Source organism: Eulemur rufifrons, chromosome 7 (genome assembly GCF_041146395.1).
Source record: "Eulemur rufifrons isolate Redbay chromosome 7, OSU_ERuf_1, whole genome shotgun sequence".
Lineage (NCBI taxonomy): Eukaryota > Metazoa > Chordata > Mammalia > Primates > Lemuridae > Eulemur > Eulemur rufifrons.
The window spans coordinates 223,250,337-223,272,701 of NC_090989.1; the positions used below are offsets into that span (position 1 = coordinate 223,250,337).

Below are 22,365 nucleotides of genomic sequence, written 5' to 3' on the forward strand. Positions count from 1 at the left end.
ATTCCAGACAGGGATACAGGAAGGGGCCGGGTTTGGGAGCTGAGTGGGAGGGAGGGTAAGGAGGCGTGATTTCTTCAACTGTGGCTGGTTGAGTATAATCACATCTTCCTGGATTGCAGGATAATGCTAACATGCTTAGCACCATATTTATAAGTACTTAATAAATGTTAGTGCTTAATATTTAGTGTTTATAATTTCTGCCTTTGAAGCAGATACTGTGAGAAACAGCTTTGTCTACACCTGAGTTTTTCTTTTTAGACTTCTCTAAGGATTACTGGAGCAAAAGGTAGGTAACCTTTTTGAAGACTTTAACTCATCTTGCCAAATTGCTTTTCAAAAAGGTTGTACCAATATATATTCCCACAATAACCTGACATTTTTAAAAAGCAGCCTCAATGGTTTTTTATAAACACCACTCCCAAAATTGCCAGGGTATGGAGAACAGCCCTCTCGTGTGCTGGTGGTGGACTTGACCATCAACTTTAGCTCTTCCCTGAAAAGTTGCCAGTTGCCTTTGTCCTAGGGAAACCCTGAGAGTTAATGTCTTTTACTCATTAACAAGTTGCAGTACCACAACCCAAACCATATTCTTGAAACCATGATGGTGAGTGAAATATACAGTATGCACAAATACTCCCTTGAGGTTTGGGGATAAGAGTATAAGGAGAATGTACTTAGTGAACAGAAAGCTCTATTGTACCAAAACTACATTATTTTAACAGTATTTTCCCCCAGAGAGAACTTTCTTTACCATGATTTAGTGTATAGACATGCATGGGAATGCCGTTTCCTTCGAATCAATAAGTGATTTATGAGAGGGAACCATTCACTGGTCAGATATAATTTTGACCCAGAATAAGCTAAAATTTCTTTTTAATACATGTCAATACATTTTCCTCAAGCAAAAAGAGAAAGAGCCATTTTCACTGAAGACAGAGTTTTGGTCAGTTCCACGTATGGTTATCATGAATTTTGGGCCATTTCAATGCTTTATATGGTTTGTTATTGTATTTCTAACACTGACTCCACACAACTGAGATCTGTCAGGGTAGCAGTACCCAGGAAAGTCAGTGATATGTTGCCATCTCTCTCTGTGAATTCTTGCTTTGTGTTCATTAGAATTAGATTTGTACATTAAGGAACCAATCTACCTTTAATGAAGTCTTGATGTTCTTTTCTAGAGAGTCCTTACAAAGGAAACTTGGGCACACTATTCTATTCATGTGAGTGTTGAATTGAGTATTTTTTTCTATTTTCCATAATCCACTGGAGGTCACTTAACCAGGTGGTCCTCAGCACCAACACTTGCCTCCTCTGTTCAGAGTATCTGAGTCCCAAGGGAGATTCTCACTTTTGGAAGACTTTCTCATACCGAGTCCACAGTCATTGTTTTCAGGAGTTAATGAGAGGAGCCCACAATTTTTCCAAAGAGGCTGGGTATAATTTGTATGAGTGGCACTGATGTCAAGTAGGGAAGCAATAAGGATTGTTCTTCTCTGGTAAACCATGATTGTTATCTTCTAGTGTCAGTCAGGGGTGGATCCATCAAAGAATGAGGGAAACATGATACTTCTGCTTGAAGGTAGACTTGGCAGCTCCACAATGGCCTCCTTCACTACTAGGACTGTCACAAATGCTTGAAGGAAACTGCTGTGGTTGTGGTGGGAAGTTGAGTAGAATATAATACATCCCAGTCCCGGGGAGTCACTCAGATGTCCCTGGTCCTCCTGGATCTGTCTGCTATTACATTTAAGAGTTCATTTCCCCAGCCTGAGCAAGATCAAAATCCCATCTCTACCAAAAATAGAAAAATCAGCCGCGTGTCGTGGCACGTGCCTGTAGTCACAGCTATTTGGGAGGCTGAGGCAGGGGGATCGCTTGAGCCCAGGAGTTTGAGATTGCAGTGAGCCATGATGATGCCACTGCACTCTAGCCTGGGCAACAGAGTGAGACCCTGTCTAGGAGGGAAAAAGGAAAAGGTTCACTTCCCAACCATTTGTCCATTCCTAAGAGGGGCTCTCCAGAACACAGTAAGTACAGTTTACACATGTTGCTGAGCCCATTTATCACAGATATCTTGAAATCATATGGTTCCTGCCTGACTCATTGTTGTTCTTTACATTCTTTGTGTCTATTTCTATACACTGTGCACAGATTATGCTATAAAGCTATCTTGTGATAGGAAGAATTGAGAGAGGTTGAAACCAAATCTATCTCTATAGCTACAAGTTTCTCCAGAAATAGGTAAAGAGAGCTACCTATCTTTTTACAAATTAGCCATGCTATCCAGTTCCAGCTATAATGGTAATTCATAAAATCACAGAATTTTAGATCCAGGGTATACGGAGGAAATGAGTATAGTCCTCCCTCGGCATCTGTGGGTGTTTGGTTCTAGGACTGTGGCAGATACTAAAATCTGTGAATGCTCAAGTCCCTTTTATAAAATGGCATAGTATTTGCATATAACCTATGCACATCCTTCCATATATTTTAAATCACCTCTAGATTACTTATAATAGCTAATATAAATGGTTTGTAAATAGTTGTTATACTTTATTTTTTACTTGTATTATTTTTTATTGCATTTTTTTCTCCAAATATTTTCACCCATGGTTGGTTGAATCCCTGGATGCGGAACCCACAATATGCCTGACTGTATTACACCAGCTGTATTTGTCAGAACACTGGCCTCTAGGAAAAAGGTGTTTTCTGGTCAAACAAATTAGGGAAACCATGCATCCCTTATCTTCTTGGCTTGAATATTGACAATGGACAGTGAGTTGTAACCCAGCATTTTCCATACTTATTTGACCACAAGAGTCTCTTTTACCCTCTGTCATAACTGTTAACATCCTGCATGTAGGAAATGAGTCCAGTCTCGTTGTGGAGGTTCAGAAAATTAAGCCACTTGCCCAGTGTAACCGGGTCAGCAATGCCATAGACAGGGCGGGAACCATCCATAGTTGAGAGCCTCCCTCAGAATGGCTGCATACTTGCAGCCACTCGTAGATTATTTTTCCTTGAAATTTATTTAAAGCGTTGTTTCTAAAGTATCTAGTATCCTAGTTTAATATGGAGAGATTTTATCTGTTAGCAGATGGATAATGTGCCAATTGGCCCATTCAGTTTAGTATTCTTTATTCATACGCATCAGAAACGGAACCTGAATGGTATGCACGGTGGAAAACAACGTTCACGAGGCTTTCAATCCGAGGGGTGGGGAAGGGAGAAAGCCAATAAGCAATTAAACAAGTAGATATGTAATTATAAATTATGATGCATGCTATGAAGAAAATGAGCTATGTAAGTGCTGTCACAATGAGTTTAAATTTGCAGTCACTTTTTAATTGACCCAGATTCAAAAGGGATCAATAGCAGCTGTTTTTATGGCTATCTTGGTACTCTCTGCCTCACTACAGTATGAACCACGTAATAGCCTCTCCTCTTCTTGTTTTCCCAGCCCAGTGGAGCAAAATGAGAGCGCAGTGAGCCGGGCCCAGCCTCTCTCCCAGCCGTCCCGACGCCCACCATGAACCACTTGGAGGGTTCCGCGGAGGTGGAGGTGACCGACGAGGCGGCAGGTGGGGAGGTGAACGAGTCAGTGGAGGCCGACCTGGAGCATCCAGAGGTGGAGGAGGAGCAGCAGCAGCAGCCACAGCAGCAGCACTATGCGGGCCGCCACCAGCGCGGGCGCGTCATCGAGGACCTCCGCGCCCAGCTCGCGCAGGAGGAGGAGGAGCGCGGGGAGTGCCTGGCGCGCTCGGCCAGCACGGAGAGTGGCTTCCACAACCACACGGACACGGCCGAGGGCGACGTGATCGCTGCGGCCCACGATGGCTACGATGCGGAGCGCGCACAGGACCCCGAGGACGAGAGCGCCTACGCTGTGCAGTACCGGCCCGAGGCCGAGGAGTACACGGAGCAGGCGGAGGCCGAGCACGCCGAGGCCACGCACCGCCGCGCGCTGCCCAACCACCTGCACTTCCACTCGCTGGAGCACGAGGAGGCCATGAACGCGGCCTACTCGGGCTACGTCTACACGCACCGGCTCTTCCACCGCGGCGAGGACGAGCCCTACGCCGAGCCCTACGCCGACTACGGCGGCCTCCAGGAGCACGTGTATGAGGAGATCGGGGACGCGCCCGAGCTGGACGCGCGCGACGGCCTGCGGCTCTACGAGCAGGAGCGCGACGAGGCGGCCGCGTACCGCCAGGAGGCCTTGGGAGCGCGGCTGCACCACTACGACGAGCGCTCCGATGGGGAGTCCGACAGCCCGGAGAAGGAGGCGGAGTTCGCGCCCTACCCGCGCATGGACAGCTATGAGCAGGAGGAGGACATCGACCAGATCGTGGCCGAGGTCAAGCAGAGCATGAGCTCGCAGAGCCTGGACAAGGCAGCCGAGGACATGCCCGAGGCCGAGCAGGACCTGGAGCGCGCCCCCACCCCGGGTGGAGGTCTCCCCGACAGCCCCGGGCTGCAGGCTCCCGCGGGGCAGCAGCGGGCGGTGGGCCCCGTGGGCGGCGGCGAGGTGGGGCAGCGGTACAGCAAGGAGAAGAGGGATGCCATCTCGCTGGCCATCAAGGACATCAAGGAGGCCATCGAGGAGGTGAAAACCAGGACCATCCGTTCGCCTTACACCCCCGACGAGCCCAAAGAGCCCATCTGGGTCATGCGCCAGGACATTAGCCCCACCAGGGACTGTGACGACCAGAGGCCGATGGACGGAGATGTAAGTATGTGCGGGTTCGGGCTTGCTCAGCTCCACGCGCGGCCGGGCGGGGAGATGGCGCTCTGTGGCCTTGTGTGGCATTGGGAAATGGGATAAATGGTCTGTGGGGACGCTAAGAACCTTTCCACGGTAAGCCTCAGAAACAGCCTGCACGTATGCTCCCGTGAGTGCAACACCAGCGGGAAGGAGTGTTGAATGCGCTCCTCAGACCCTTAGCGGGATGCTGTAAATCGGTAGTTCCCACACCGTGCCTGGGGGCTTGCTGACAAATGGATTCCTGGGCACACCGTCCCCCACCTCTCAGTTTCTTATTCAGAAGGTCTAGCATAAAGCCCGAGAATTGGTATTTCTAATGTTAATAAAAATCAAGTCGGGGTTGAATAAGGAGAAACTTTATTGGAAAGGATTTATTGCAAAGGGCAGAAAGGTACTGTTCTATTCTGGGGAGGCTATTGCCGTAGGAGAACCTCTGACCATAAGATCTGCAAGTGCCTGTAGGGTTAGGCAAACGGTTGTTGTTGTTGTTGTTGTTGTTTTTATAGGAAGGAGTAGCCAAGGCTAGAAAGAACAGGGTGTGAAAAAGTGGGATGAAAATGGTGTGAGTTGAACGCATTAAGACTTTAATCCTAGCAGTGGTTGTATACTGACCAGAGTTCATGCACCTGGGAAGAGAGAAGCTTAACCAAAGCTTGGTTAACAAGCTGTTCAGCTAATCATGTATGAAACAAAGAATGGGAATTTGGAGGGTCTGTGTCTGGCTTTGTCACAGGTAAACAAGGGCGCATCTTTGAGTCTTATCTAAGTAATGTGGGGAAGGGGATTTCCTTGCTGTAAGCCGTTTCCCAGGACACAAAAGGGTGAGGGGATTTCTTTTTTTTTTAATTTTTTTTAATTCTTATTTCAACATATTGGTGGGGGTACAAAAGTTTAGGTTACGTATATTGCCCTTGCCCCCCTCCCCGAGTCAGAGCTTCAAATGTGTCCATGCCATAGACAGTGCGCATCACACTCATTATGTATGTATATACCCATCCCCTTCCCCCCACATCTGCCCAACACCCGATCAATGTTATTCCTAAATGTGCACTTAGGTGATGGTCAGTGAAACCAATTTGATGGTGAGTACATGTGGTGCTTATTTTTCCATTCTTGGGATACTTCACTTAGTAGAATGGGTTCCAACTCTTTCCAGGAAAATACAAGAGGTTCTAGATCACCATTGTTTCTTACAGCTCAGTAGTACTCCATGATATACATATACCACATTTTATTAATCCACTCATGTATTGATGGGCACTTGGGTTGTTTCCACATCTTCACAATTGTGAATTGCGCTGCTATAAACATTCAGGTGCAGATATCTTTGTTATAGAATGTCTTTTGTTCTTTGTGTTTCCCGTTTGCAGGGCTCAGATAAAGTTCAACATTGTCACTAACAAGTTCCCAAGTGATGCTGCTGGTCCTAGAACCACAATTAGAGAACCACTGCCTTAAAGCAATCTCTTAAAGATGTGGAATAGGTGGTTTAGGATTTCTCTTTGGGAAATGAAATCCTTCTGAGCCCTTTCCTGCCAGGGGTTCCTGGGTTTTTTTTTTTTTCCACCCACCCTGTGCCTCACTGTGAGTTTCATAGGTACTTAATTTTCACTTCTGATCATGCTAGGGCATCCTTCCCACTTTACAAAAGACATGTTTTTGGTTTTAAACCAAATTGTGTTTCATTGTGAAGAGTAACACAAAGCTATTGATGCCGCTGTTGACATTTTATTTTCCATTTTTGAAATACCTAAGAAATTTGATAACATAGCCAGCCTAGGCGTCACAATCTGTTCAAAATAAATCAAGAAGACTAACCTTTGCTCCTGCTACCTTGCTATAAAGATTCTCTGTCTACTTCGACTCTCACTTTTCCATTTTCTTGAATAATTTTTAAGCAATTTCATTTAAAAATGGATCTTGGAGTAAGAGAGGGTCAAGAGGTTAAAATCAATTTCATTTAATTCTACATTTTATCATTGCATCAGGCTGTTTCTCAATATGTGTCTTTTGGATTGAGAAACCATTTTTGTAAACTATTTTTTCATGTTCCTTATACATAAAGGGCTATGCAGGTCAGAGAGGTAGCATTAACCTCCTCTTTTAGTAATAGTCAACATTTGCTGTCAGCTGATTAAACTGCTGTCATCTTTAAGGAAAGGTTGGAAACGAGTAGGCCAGGGAACTGCATCCTCCTCAGCAAGGGGGCAGCATTGGTTTCTGTTAGTTTAGACTTGCCCTGTAGCTCTCCTCTGTTTTCTAGGCTTCTGATTCAGTGAAAAACAGGTGCATTCACATGCAGAATTCTCCTTGACTTCCAGCTGTCTCCAAGTTCCTCCTAGCTAGGAGGGACTGCAGCGTTTTGCAAATGAGGTGGAAATGAAGCAGGTTTTCAAAAGTAGGGAGCTGGCAAGAGGCCGGTTTTTACATCCTTTTAGAAACTTGGAAAGCCATCAGAGGAAAAGCTACAGGAGCAGTTGGTCCAGATGCTGGCCTCTTCCTTCAGCTTTCTCAGTTGTATCAGCTCCTTGAAATGACCTGCTTAACCACATTGCAGCCTCACAATGAGCCCATAGCACAGCCATGGTAGGGCCAGGAGCTGGCTTTTATTCATTGAACCAGGAGAACAACTTAATCTCTTGCATAATGTTTCATTCAAAAGGTAGAATTAATTATAGAACACTGAAGGATTCATTAGGAACCCACACTGTCAGAAATCCAGCTTGATGCTAAGAAATCAGCAGGTAGGGTTTACTGGGTTATGAATAGTTAATACAAAGCAAAACCAAAAACTTGTGCTTTAAAATATTCCACCAGTCATTTTTAAGCCATTTGAATTTGTGGGTTGTATTTCATCTGTCATGCCATATTTATAGGAAAGACCTTCACTTGCTCTCCCTTTGGTTTGATGATATCATGGGAGGGGAGGAATATATATATGTTCTGTTGATTTCCACCTCAGCATCAAAAAATATTTACTGAACACTCATTCTCCACGTATGCTGTTACAAAAAGGGAAAGGCGCTATTAAAAGCAGTGTGATCTGAAGTTGTCTGGGAGATACTTATTAAAGACGCTAGCTACTGCCCTTCCTTTCCAAACCGGAATACCTGATATGGGGCCCAGTGACCTGTCTTTTTGTTATGTTTTATAAATTCTCCCTGAGATTCTTAAGCACATGAAAGGTTGAGAACAACTGACTTAAAGGGAAAAAATGTATTATCTGGGCAATTTCCCCATGTAAGGGCTATGGATTTGAGACTTAACTAAATCTTTTATTAGCATAAATACAGTGTTAACAAAAGGATTTGTCCCACTGTGATTACCGTCAGCAGACCTGCAGAAGGGGCTCTGGAATTCTTATTATAAAAGCAGTACATTCTCAAAATGGCAAGATCAGAAACTACAGTGAAGCAAGTAAAGAAATAAAAGACACCTGTATTACCACCCACCTGAGATCATCGCTAATATCTAAATCTGCTTTTAACAGTACTTTTAATTACCCCAGAACTTCTGCACCTTACACTTGGAGCAACCTGGCATTTCTTTGCTGGTGAGTTGTACAGAATGAGAAAATGGGATTGTTCATCCATAAGAACTTACCAAACACATATTAAATGCTCAGCACTGAGAGAAAATAATTGTTTTCTAAAAATTTCTAGAACAAATTAGGATGCATAAGGATTTTAAAAAAGAAAAAAATAGATAAAAATTTAAAGAAATATTTATGTGTTTTGCCTTCTACTAAGGAGTTTCACTTTTCCATGTAAATGTTTGATAACTGTCTCCCAATCCCCCTCTTGAAACATATTGATAATGACTGACCAGTTCTGAAAAGCCATAGCCTACTGATCTCTTTAGGCAACAGATTCATTCTGAGTAGACAGCAAAATCAAAATCACAGTAGACTCAGAGATTGATATTAGCAAGCACCCAGTGGCGATTGCGTGGGTTTTGGCTCCTTTGAGTGGTGTGTTGTGCAGCTTGAAATGGTGTTTATCTCTCCTGCCTCCTAAAACTCCAATAAAGTGACAGTAAAATGATGCACAAAGACTGAGAGAGGAAATACCAACAGATGAGAACAACAAAATTTTGGAACACCAAAGTGGTGACTGGCTGTGGTAGAGGTATTAGTGCTCCCAGTATTTCCAGTTCTTCTCTTTCTTCAAGCACAGGAAGGATTGCACTTCCTCATCCCCAAGAAGTTAGACGTGGCCAGTGAAATGTGAGCACTGAAGTGTGTTGCTTCTAAGTGAGAGTAGCTAAGACCACACTTTCTTCCCCCATGGAAACAAACCCCTCACGTTAAGATGGCGGCATCACAAGATGGCAGCGCCTCTGTCAGCACAGGTGCCGCCTGACCACGATGAGCAGAGCACCCTGTTGACCTGTGCGGGACTTGTGCTGTGAAAGAAGAATCAACCTTCACTGTTTTAGGCCGCGGGGATTTTGGGGTGGTTTGTTACAGCACAGCCTGGTCAGTCCTGACTGATAATACATTGATGAGGTTTCTGTTTTCTCTCTTCTACCAAGTGTTTGTGAGGATTTGTGCTGTAGACCACCCCCAAGAAAGGCTTGGGAATTTGAGACACCAGATAGCTCATACAGCAGGACTATGGGGGTGTGGTTGATGAAATAAGAGGATTATTTGAAGGGCTGCCATAGACATTAGACTTCCCGATGCCTTGTCCAGCCTGTGCAGGCAGGTGACTCCTCCTCCCCAAAGAAGATGAGAGACTTCTATAAGGAAAGGGTGAACCAGAGAAGCACTGAAAGTAGGGCCACTAGCTATAGTTAGAAATGGGAACACAGGGCCTACGAAGCAGTGAGATCCCAAGAATGGCTTAGAATTCTTAGTTGTCAAGCTTAGAACCCAACCCACCGGGACCCCTGGTCCCCAACAGGTTAGAGATTCCTCTCTGAGGAGACAGGTCCAAAAGAAAATACCTACAGATATTGATGTTTAGGGGTTTCCTGGCACAACACCTGGATCCTCACCTGATCACTCCATAGCACTCATGATCTTCCAGTAGGCTTTTGGGGGACCCACTCTTAAAATATGAATGAACAGCAATGAGCACCAGACATTTGAAGAATATGTCTCACATGAGAGACAAAGACATAAAGCAAATGCAAAAAGACACTTGGAGAAATAAAGGCAGTGCTCAAAGCAGGAAACTATAAAACACTTGTAATCAATATCTTCAAAAAGTAGAAGATAAGGGAGCAATTAAATTAGAATAGGATGCCATCTGAAAAAAAGAACATTCTAAAACAAAGGAACTCTTTAAATAATATGGCAGCAGAAATTAAAAAGAGAAAAAAAAATTTCAGTAGAAAGGTTAGAAGGCAAAGTTGAAATCTTCAAGGCAGTAGAACAATGACGGCAAAAGAATGGAAAGCAGTAGGAACATAGATAAAATGGAGGGAAATTTTGAAAGACTATATTTTAGAGCCAAGGGACATGCAAGTATCAAGATTAAAAGATTCTACTGGGTACCTGTCCAGAACAATGAAATAAAAAAGACGCATAGAAACTTCAGAACAGAAGAGAGAAAGAGAAGATCCTACAGGCTTTCAGAGGGGTAAAAACAGGTTACAGATGATCAGGAATCACAGTCGTGGTGGACTTCCAGCAACTGGGGGACCTTCTCCCAGGCTAATTTCCAGTTCACTGGGAAGGTAGAATAAAGATGTTTTCGAACATGCAGGATCCCAGAAAATTGACCTCCCAATGCATCCTTTCTCAGAAAACTGCTAGAAGATTGCTTTCTCCAAATGGAAGCATAAGTCGGGAACAAAGATGTGAGATCAGGAAACAAGGGATCCAGCACAGGAATGCAGTAAGGGGAATCTCCAGGTGATGAGAAGGAGATCCCAGGACGACACCTGGGTAGGCCACGGTAGCCACCAATCCCATGTGGACTAGAGCTTGGAGGGCTCTGGTTAGGTTTCTAGAAAGAGTGAAACTGAGAGATTTCCTGATGGTTTTAGGAAAGTTTGGCATAGATTATCGCTTACTACACAGAGGACTAAGCAAATGGAAAAACAACTCAATTATTTACCTCAGTAAAAACAATTGTTATACAGACAAGAAATTCAATAATAATATTCATGTGGCTCAGCAGGGAAGAGCATGTGTATAGTCTTCAGAATGCAAACACTGAATATTAACCAACAATAGTTAATTTTGAGAGGATGAGGGTATGTGTAGTATAAAAGAGGCAAATCTTTATTGTTTATAGTAGAAGCCAATAAATAATGTCTACATTGACAAATCAAGGCCAGGCAGTATAGACATGAGATTTATAACCATGGAAATAAATGCCAGAAGAAGGTATCAGAAGAGTTGAGAGTGGGACTGTGGCGTGGGAAAGGAGAGAGAAAAAGACTTCAGTTTTTGCCATAACCTGTATAGAACTGTTTGACTTTTAAAACTATATTCATGTATTTCTTTGCCTTAAATGAAAAATATGAAAGAGTTGGAAGCGTTCTTCAGAGATCACATATTGCCCAAAGGGATCATCTCATTGTTACTGTTTTCTTAGAAAAATAGAGATGGGCAAACACTTCTGTGCATTCTGTGTACAATTTATAGGAAATAACTGCTTTATTATGTGGTGACATTAGTGTGCTAAGGTTTTTATTTGAATTTCATGCAGTGTTTGTGTTAAGCACGCGCACTCCCATTTGGCTTACGTGACACACATAAGAGTAGAGAAATAAAAAGTAGGTCAAGGTGGGGGCTGTATTACTTATGGTGAAGAACACTAATTGGTAAGTAGATTTATACTTGACAATGAAAAACCTGAAGAGTTCAGGAGCTGTGGGCCTGATAGTGTGCTTCGTTTGGAAAGTTCAGAAACCACAGAACGTTTGTGGGAAGGAGAGCAGCAAGAATACTAACTGCAGTGGGAGTGAAGCTTGCCGGGGTGACGTGTGAATGCATTCATTTCTCCCCAGGGCTGTGTACATAAGTAGGTTAATGGTCCTTTTTTTTAAGAGAAAGAGTCTCAAACTCTGTCATCCAGGCTGGAGTGCAGTGGCAGAATCATAGCTTACTGCAGGCTTGAACTCCTGGGCTCAAGTGATCCTCTCACTTCAGCCTCCCAAGTAGCGGGGGCTATAAGCCCAGCTCATTTTTTTTTTTAAATTTTTTTGTAGAGATGAAGTCTCACTATGTTGCTCAGGCTGGTCTTGAACTCCTGCCTCAAGTGATCCTCCTGCCTCGGCCTCCCAAAGTGCTGGGATTACAGGCATGAGCCACCATGCCCAGCCGTGGTCCCTGCTTTAAAAATGAAATGTTTCTGAGATACCTCTTTTAACCAGTGTGCATTTCATGGCCCGTTCTGCTTAGGATCTGCAGTAAAGTCTCATATTCCTGCCAACTGGGAGTCATGTTCTAAGTAATAGAACTTAGTTGTCAATAACAACAGCAACAGAATGAGGCATTTTTCTGTGAACTGTGAGGGCCTGGTGTGGATGGGGTAATTTTTTTTTTAAGATGTAATGATCATACTGTTACATCTTTTAAATGGAAAGGCTTGACCTTGAAATCCCATTTGAAGAACAGATGATTCACTTCAATCATGAAAAAAACAAAAGGAGTTAGGAGAATGCTTGCTTTTGCTCTCTGCTCCTGAATTTGAAATATTATCTCCCATTATTTTAGCTCACCTTTAGGGTTTCTCCTGTCAGTCCAGCTTCAGGCGAGCCCTGTTGCCTGTCAGGGTGTCCCCGCTCACATCAGACTGTCACATCTCGGAATCACCTGAGCACACCTTGTCGATGATCTGCACACCAGACGGCAAGTTCTCCAATTACTTTGTGCTCTGTAGAATAAAAGAAAGTGACGGGCAAGATTGATTTTTTTAAACCCCCGGGCTCCAATTTTTTTCTCTTCACCTGACCCCTCCCCCGAGAGGAATCTTTCTCAACTTTTTAATGGATTGTCTCACCAGTTTGTATGTGAAACTGCCAAGAAATGATGGGACAAACAACAGGGAAGGAAATGGACAATTTAGCCGGACAGAATTTTGTTGTCACTTTCCAGTTAGATGTCAGCACACAGGGCCGCAGTTTGGGTGTCCGACACGCTCACTTAATAAGTGGGGGGTCAAGAAACTGCCCAGAAGTCTTTAGAAAAATTGTATCCTCCCAGCCAACTGGGCGCTCTCGGTATTTTCTGTTGCAAGTAGGTGGGGGCTGTGAGGGGGCAGAAGAGACCGTGCAGGGAGAGGAACAGATACATCATGGATAATTGAATTCCATGTGAAACCCAGTCACGTGCTGGGCCCCTTGTAGTCCCGGGGAGTTATGAAATGTGATTTCTTTAAAAACATGATCACCTTAAAAAATGCCAAATCTCCTTCTTTTACCCAAACTGGTCTTCACCCCACACTTGTTACCACTTTGGCTCCCACCTCTAATCCAGATCTCATTGCCATTCAGTAAAGTCAGGGCCTCACTCTTTGAACACACAGATTCCAGGATTCCAGACTTCGTGATTAGAATCTCTGGAGGTTGAGTCTTGGCATAGGTATTCCTGAGGCCTGGTTGAATTGGCAACCAGCGACTTAAACCGTGGACTGTGGGTTAACACATAATTCTTTAGTATCTCATGTATTAGCCTGTTGCCTCTATAATTCACTGTCGGTCTTCCGAGGACAAAGGCAGTGTCTCATCCTCCTTTTATGTCTCTCTCAGAGCAAGTCTCACAAATTGGAGGCTCAGCAAGTATCTGTTCCATGTAACTCTTTGCCTTGCGGTTAACCTGCTGCAGTTACCTTGAGGTGGTCACTTGCTTTCCTCCCAGGCTTCCGCTTCCTTATCAGTAAAATGAGTTATCAGATTTATTTCCCAGGGTGACTATGAGAAAAAAGATGGTTTTGCACATATTGAGTCCTCTACAGACTTGTGAAATGAGAATAACTGTTTGGTGTTTGTTACCTTAGGAAATCAAGGCCTGCTTAACATTTGGGGTCAGCCATTGGCAAACTAAATCAGCGGGTGGCCTTTAACAACCTTTCCTCATCTTCCCTGGGCTGGTGTTTCCCCTCTGCTATCCCCAGCACTCAGATCTGTCACTGGGCTGCACATCCTGGTCAGGCCCTCCGGTGACCCGAGTTCTTGTCTTTTACCTTAAGCAGCAGTATGTCATCAGCCTTTTTTTTCAGGATTGGTCTGATTAAGCCAAACTAAACTGCTAAGTAGTGATAGAGGCGACATGCCCCGCCCCTTTTGGACAACATTTACCTTTTATTGGCATCCTGCTCCTGATCCCAGGGACCAAGGAGAAAGTATTTTGAGGCAGGAAACCATTTCAGCACTAACACTTCTTAGTCAGAAACCAGCCACTCCCTTGCGGAGAGGGAGGTATCATCAAAATCCTGGGAAGTGAGGGCTTGGTGTGAACACCTGCCCTGGTCATAAACACTTTCGTGCCCACCTTTTTTTTTTTAAAAAAAAAACTTTGAGAAAGATGATGTAACAAGGGTAGACAGCACCCCAGTTTTATTTAGGGCTTGAGTTAACCGATGTCACCCCTGCCCTGCTCTGAGTTCAGTTCGCTGCCAACATGGATTTTTTTCCCACCGTTGCTAGGAGACTATTGAGCAAGGTCAACAGTACATGCTAATTCATTAAGACTTGTTAGCAGCATCTTATCCCGTTGACCTTGTGGTTGTGTTGTGAAGCTTACAAGGGCAAGTGAAAAGAACTGTCTTGCTGCAGAACAATTCCGTTTTTTTTGATGGATTCTTGTTAGGGTCTTCTGAACTCAGAGGTTTCCTATTGCCGAGCCACGCCTCTTTGCAGAGCTCTGGCCGGCCACAATTTTTCTAGGATCTGGATAGCAAGGGATGGCGTTGAAATGGGATCTGAAGTCAAGTAGACAGATTTTGGATGAATATGTGTTCTGTTGGAGCCCGATTTCCCCAAGTGGATCAATTCCTGGCTGGAATGTGATGTAGTCTTGGGGAGGCAGAGGGTGGTCCTAGGCTATTTAGCTCCACTTGTGGCCTGAGACTCTAAGCAGCCTTATCTCAGATTGTTCTCACCTGCTGTGAAAGAATATGCATCCCAGTGTTGGCTCTAAAACCAAATTTGTTCTCTTACATGCTTTAGACTATTTAGAAAGAAGGGACTGGCCAGCCCTGCAGGTCAACATCCCAGAAACTTATCCAGAAGCACAACCTTAGAACCAAAGCAGCCACTGCCAGGCCAGCAGAAATGGGACCCAGTGTATTTTACCAAGCAGATCTCAGAAAAGGATGGGAAACCTCTCCTTAGGCAAGTGAACGATACCAAAAGAATAAACGTGTTCTCAACCGTCTTTCATGCAAAGTGCTGTAAAGCAGCAGTCTCCAACCTTTTTTGCACCAGGGGCCAGTTTCATGGAAGACGATTTTTCCACGGACTAGGGGTGGGGGTGGGGGATGTGACGCCGAGCTCAGGCGGTGTCCTCAGCCTGTTTCCTAACGGGCCATAGACCCATAACAGGCCTTGGCCCAGGGATTGGGGACCGCAGCCATGAAGTGATTGAATTAAGCTTTTATTTTTTTTTCTTAGAGAAAAACCTTCGATCTGTCGCCCATGCTGGAGTGCAATGGCATGATCGAGCCACCATGACCGGCCAAATTGAGCTGTTATAGTTGTTCCCCTGCTAACACTTTTGGGTTTAATTGAGCACCAGATACCCATAGGAATAAGAAATAGCACCTGACCGCAAAGCTACGCTATTCCTCATTTTGCCAGTGAACTAGAGAGAGTTGTGACTACTGTCCCTAGTCAAAAACTGAAAGTGCCTCTTACAATTTATCATCCACTCATTCAATAAATATGTTTTAGTTCCTTTTATAGATCAGGCTCTGTGCAAGACCCCAGGGATACAGCAGCCACAGACAGAGGAGTCTCCCATAGGCCAGCCCTTTGTGGGGCCCCCAGCCAGACCTCTGAGCCTCCTCCGCCCTGGAGGCTGCCGTCCGAATCTTTACTTGGTGTCTTATGTGTCTACTGCTCCATAACTCATTGCCTCAACACTTAGTGGCATAAAACAACCCACGTTGATTGTGTCACAATTTCTCTCCTCTCAGAGGCTGCAGTCGTCTCCAAGCTGTCCCGAGGAAAGATCTGCTCCCAAGCTCACACGCTTATGAGCAGGATTCAGCTCCTCCCAGGTGGTTGGACTGAGGGCCTCGGTTCCCCCCGACTGTTGGCCAGAGGCATCATCAGTTCTTTGCCACGTGGTCCCTCTGCCACATGGCAGCTTGCTTAATGAAGCATGCAAGATGAGAGGGCCGTACAGTCTGACAGCAAGATGGAAGGCACAGTCTTTTTTCACCCAATCACAGTGACATCCCATCACCTTTGCAGTATTTTATTGCTTAGAGTGAGTCACTAACTCACGCTCCCTCCGCAGGGAAGGCATTCCACAAGGGTCTCAATACCGGGAAGTGGAGCTCGCTGGGGGCCATCTGAGAGGTCTGCCTACTACATTTGGTATCTGTCAATATCTATGCCCAGCAAAGAGCAATTTAGGACAGAGCAGCTGCTGGCCCTGCCCTCCCCCCACTGACCTTGTCAGCCAGTCCCAACCCCTGGTCTGCACTTGTTTTGTTGTCTAGCTGAGAGTAGGCGGATCTGCAGATCCCAAAGTGACCACTGGAGCATAAAACCAAAGTGGTATAAAAGGAAAGGAGTGTGAGAGCCCCACAGAACTGGGCGGTGGCTGTGGAAGAGAAGACCAGGGCTAGGGAGGGCTGTGGAAATGGGAGAGAAGGGGTGTTGTCCTGCGGGAACAAGCTCGCCCGTGGGTCTTGTTCATAAGGAGAGGGATTTCAGCTTTATTCTCAAGGGACTGCTGTTGCCAAAAGCACTGGCTGTAAAGATGCTCTCATGAGTTAAGGCAGAGCTTTTCAACCGGCGTGCGGATGGTCCCCCTGGACTTTGGGGATGGGGCGACCTGGACCTCCAGGCCTGTTGCCTTCACCCCTGCACAGCCTCATTCAGGGCTCCAGGACCTCTCCATGTGACTCAGTGTCTTGTGCGAATATTATCATTTCTCGGTGTGCCGTGATTTAACAAGGTTGGCAAGCACAGAGTTAAGGGGGCTTGCTGTTGCCAGGGGTGTGTACAGGAGAGAACGGGCCTCCAGGCTGGCTGTCATCCCAGGGTTCTGGTTTCTCCCTTGGCTGTGGCGTGAGGCTCCTATTCTTTAAGCTCTCATCTCAGCTGCCTTCTCGCTGCTGGTGAGGTTTTCCATCACAGATGCCATCCATTATTGATGAGGCATGGAGAAGGGGGTCGTGAATAATTAAGCAGGTTTCAGGTGCAAGATGAACATTAAAGGGAAGAAACAGTGAAAACAAAAGAGCCCGGGAAGGCATTCTGAGTTCTGTTGCACCAATAGGGCGCTGTGAATACGTGCGTTCTATAACTTTCCAGAAGGCCTAGCAGTTTTCTTTGAGTCTGTCTAGCAATTTTTAAGTCTTGTATGTGCTAGTTGTTCTCTGGCTCATAACTGAAAAAGTTACAGGGTTTCCATGGCAGCAGTGGAGGCTCCTAAAGGCTTCAGCCTCCCTGTCCTGGGCCGTTCATAAATCCAAACCAGTGCAATTTTCCAGACTGATAGTGGGGAAAATGGCTTCACCAGGAGCTGGGGAGAGTTAAATGGTAGGGAGTGTTTAGTCTGGACACTTGAGGATCAACATCCAAAGATTTTTGTCTTTTATGGAAAGAAGAAAGTGTTTTGAGAGATGCCCAGTGCTGTAAACTAGAAAGAAATACCTTCTGCAATGCTGATGAATTTGAAAGGGCTTTACTGAATGGTGGCTGACAGCTACAGGACTTGCATCAGGCGATAGTAGGTGCAATCTGACTGCCGGCAGGAGTGGTCAGAAACACCAGAACAACAAGGAGAGAGTAGGGAACGCCCGGGTGCGCCCTCCCTGGCCCTGTTTCCCACGGTGGTCTTCTACCTGCGGAACCGCACTGCTGCCTCTGTGTGCATGAGCTCCCTGCAGCGCAGCTCTACCCAGGCCTGTCTTGACCTTCCTCTGGCCTGCTCTGGTCCAGCTCTTGAACCCAATTTGGGATTATCTGTTGGTTTGGTTCCAGCCATGCCGGCCGTGGAGGCAGCTCTTATCTGTGTTGGTGCAGCTGGCCTGCCATGTCCCTGTATTCCGGCCGTAGCACGAGGCTGCCAGAGGCACTCAGTAAACGTGACAAGGCATCCTGTGCCCCAGAGAGAGGCCTGGGCCCTGGCTGGCCACAGCATGCTCCAGGTTCGCACCACATGCCCAGGTGCCTCTGATGCCGGTCCTGAGCGAAGCTCTTTTTCCCCAGCTCCCACCCCTTCCTTCCACATGAGTCGGATGCTTTTTCACAGGTTCTATAAACGTAGCAGAGTTTGGAGTGTGTGAAAGTTTCTGGTAGCACCTCGGAGCCAAGTTTATTTTCCCCAGAAATAGTAGGTGCCACTGCCAAGGGGGGTAGGCGGCTCCTTGTCAGAAGCATCAGCTGATGATGCTCCACCAGTGACGCACGACTTCCCCGGGGCCACTCGGGCACCGAGGGGTTAGTGCAGAGGGGTTGGGCACCCGGGAGGTGGTCACATCTCCTGTTACCAGTTGCATGATTGATGTGGGCATCTGACACCACTGGAAACAATCCACCAAACAGGCACCGAGGTCAGGAGTTAGCCTCAGCTTGCAAGTGCAGGCACTAGAGCTGGCCCAGCTGCCCAGACGGCACCCGGAAAGATGGAGAACTTTTGGATGTACCAATTTGAGTGTCACGAAGAAGAGGTAGGTGGTTCCTCAGGCTTCAAAATGACATTGGCCCCTTTGCTTTTGGTTCTCTTCTCCTCGTCTGTCAGATTGTGAGTTGTTCTCTGTGTTTCCCTGGACGGCAGGAGTAACTGAGCACAGCAGGAATAGATGGGGAGCATGGCATCCCCCAGGACGGCAGGAAATGTCATCAGGTTTGCCCGTAGCTTAGAAGTCCAAGATGGCCAGGAGAGAGAAAAGGCTGTTTGATCACGTACTTAGAAAGGGTGCTTGCAAGGGTGTTGTGCCGGTTGTGTGTTCCTGTCAGCGCTGCATTCTGATTCTCCACGTTCTAATAAATGAGTCACTTTGGGCAGCGTAGCCTCCGGTTTCCATGCTCTGTGTTATGTCTTTTGTTTCCGTGATGCTAATAGCAATGAGCCGAGATTAGTACCTTGCACACGAGGAGCTACTTTGCTGGCAAATGAGGCAATGGGTATAATGTAGCCTTGTACAGTGCCTGGCACACGCTGTGCCTTCTGTAAATGGTCACTGTCACTGTTCTTAGCAGGTAATGTGTTATTACAGCAAATTGTATGCGTAAGCTGCTCCTAGTACACATTAAAAGTGGCTCTGGTTTTTCTTCCCACTGAGCTCAGGGCCTGTGGCCTGGGAATGCAAGTATGAGAAGACAATCAAGGGATGCATGGACTTAAATGGGGACGGGAATAAAAGGGCTTGTTCGTTTGCCCAGATTGTACTGCATTCCAGATAAAAACAGTGAGACTGTTGCAAAGGGAGGAAGGATAACCTTTGTTTAGAGATCAGCTTTATCAGATAAGTTGTTTCACTCTTATACTGATGACTCTGGTTTATAGATAATTGGCTAATTTTCTTTGCCTTTGAGAGCGTGGCTTTAGGGATTCTTTGATGCTGATAATATGAATTATTTCTGTGGCCCCAATGATGAAGTCGCCCTCCGTTTGAGATTTCAGCTGTGCAAGGCTCTCTAAGGTGCCAGGTGGTCCAGGTCTTGACCCTCTGGTTTTAACATGGGTGTAGCTGACTTGGGGCTGGGAACAGAAGGGCTTTGCCTATGGGAAAATAGAGAACAGAAATGGTTGGAATGTTTTAACTGACAGTTATCTCAAAATGTTCCATTGGTATTAATTGAATCCATTATAAATATGTATATAAAACACTTCATTAAGCCCAGGCTATTATCATTTTAATGACATGATTATGCCCCTACAATGCCTATGATAACTTTCCTACTTTACCACATTAAGGAAATACAAATGTGCATTGATAATATAGTTTGAATTGAGAGTGAATAATTATGGATTTCTTAAGCAGTTTCGATTTCCAGAAGCACAAACCTGTCTTGGGGGAAGAAAAAAACTAATCATACATTTGGATTTTACTTTTATAATTCTAACATGGAATACGGTTAATTTAAAACAACTTAGATCAGTGAAAGAAACAATGTACATTGATTTGAGGAAAGAGATAAAGCCGGATAAACCAATAACATAAGTGGAAAAGCTATTCGAGTACACTGGAACTTGAGAAGCCCCACGCAGTCTCAAAGCAGAAGTTTCCCAGAAGAACTAGGGTGTGTGCCATGGCCTGACTTAGGTAACTGTACCTTTGAAATTCCATATAGAAAAAGGAGTAGGACCAGAACGTTCAGGCAGGAAAGGAATTGAATGACCAAGTGCTCAGTTACAGTCTGCATGAAATGCCACCTTTGGGAACACTTGTCCCCATTACTGTATCCACGATACTATTCCAATCGTATGGGATGCACACCTTGCAAGTGCTGTCCACTAGGGAAGGGAAACAGACCGTGGTCAAGAACCAGTGAAGGCCCTTTAGCTGCTTGTACCAGTGACCTCATGAGCACATAAGCGCAGTGCTACATGTGTTCAGATCTACTCTGTATATAACCTATGTTTCATTTCCTTTTTCCTCTGACACAACAAGATAGGTGTCTATGCATCTATGTATCCTTCCATTTATTCAACACATTTATATATTTTATGGGAGCCTCCCTAGTAGGCATTTGGAGAGGGAAACCTGTAAATTAATCATAAATCCTACCTTCTTGGTGCTTATTAAAATGTGGTGATTAAAATATAATTATTGTCCTATAGTATTATAATATTTTTATAAGATACAAGGGAGAGAGCAATGTGCCATAAGAATTCTGCAGATGAAATGCAGGCAAACCATTCTTACAGGAGGGGGGAGTCCTTTCACTTAAGAGAATTGGGAAGACTGCACGAGAGAGGTGGCAGCTGAAATGCAAATGGACCTCTGCAGCCTCGTGGACGTGTGGAGTTCAGACAAGAGCATAAACGACAGTACTGAGCAGAAACACGCAGGTTATATACTGGGAACAGAAAGTATTAATATTAATAGTTCCATTTGAACCGATGATAGAGCATATATAAAGTATTAAGGGCAACCCTTGGAGTGCCTTAAGTGCCAAGGTAAAGAGTCTAGAATTTAATCTGTAAGCAAAAAGGAAGGACTAAAGATTTTTGAATGGAGCAATGACTTGCTCGGAGCTTGTTAAAACTGTGTTTAAAATGGCAGTAAATAAATACTTAGTGAGAGGGTCTGGGGAAGAGGTTCATGAGCTCCTGGTGCTATGGTCTCAAGTAGTATGTTGGCTCCTTGGTCACCTAAAAAGGGAAAAAAAAAACCCAAACACCTTATTCTCAGGTTCTATGAGTTGAAATTACTAAATTACTCTTTCCCAGGTAGGTTTGGCAAAACTGTATAATTTTTAGAGAATTATTTTCTCCTACGCTTCATTACAGTGAATGTTTGTCACTGAGTTTCCTTGGAGGAAGAGGGCCAGCGCGTACTGAGACTTGTTAAAGTTGGCGAGAGCAGGTTGGGGTCTTTCACCAGGTGTCCTAATTAGTGATGTATCAAGGCCACACATGAGCTGTGCTATAAATTGGCAATAGCATAGTTCGTATGCACGTTATTCTCTTTTGTAAATCAATTAATGTGATATTAATAGCATCCCCCTCAACCCTTGTATTCGGAAATGCTTTCTTGGATGGGAGAATGTGAACTTGCCAGACGTTGCTCACAGCAGTTGGAATACCCCCAGCCCCAGCCAGTAATGAGCTATTTCTACCAATAGACTATTAAGAGTGTTGGGGCTTATGAATTAATGTGGAGTCTTTTGGGTATGATTTTATAGAGCCTTTTGTTCGCTTATATTTTTATCCTTGGATAAAATTTTAATAAGGAAGAAACAGGATGAGAGGAAGAAAACATCCCCATGGTGTGTGCTGCCCTTGTGAGCACTCTCCCAGAGGGAAGAAATAATTTTTGTAACTGGTTGGAATCATAAAAGACTAATACTGGTTGAGTGCTTTGTACATACCCAGGCACTGAGCCAACCACCAATGCGCAGTTAATCCTCTAGTCAACCCCAGGAGGTGGGTAGTAACTTTTTCCCATTTCTCAGAAAGGATCAGAGAGGATAGATAACCTGCTCATGCTCGGGGCCATGAGTGGTAGAGCCAGAATTCAGACTCTGCTCTGCCAGACGCTGGGGCTTGAGCATCTAAGCACTTCACTATCCTGAAGCATACTTTTTTCAGCCACAATATACCATTAAAATATCAAGATCCTTTTCAAGGGAGACATGTAACTTGTGCTCGCTATAATCACACTGTGCTTTTGAAAATGGACCCTAATATTGGAGAGCCAGGTCTTGGTGGCTTTGAAGGCTAGACCTCTTATCTTAGGAATTGATTGGTTGTTTTTTGTTTTTAACTTCAGCCAACCAACAGACTTTGTTCTCTA

At 45.0% G+C, this 22,365-nt stretch overlaps 1 protein-coding gene across 1 annotated transcript in view; it reads left to right on the top strand.

Annotated features, from left to right (window-relative positions):
- The first annotated feature begins 3,529 nt into the window (after positions 1 to 3,529).
- APBA1 (amyloid beta precursor protein binding family A member 1) overlaps positions 3,530 to 22,365 on the top strand; it is a 60,697-nt gene continuing 41,861 nt past the window's right edge. Inside the window, exon 1 of the mRNA XM_069474134.1 lies at positions 3,530 to 4,729. Coding sequence (XP_069330235.1) covers positions 3,530 to 4,729 — 1,200 coding nt within the window. The remainder of the gene's footprint in view (positions 4,730 to 22,365) is intronic.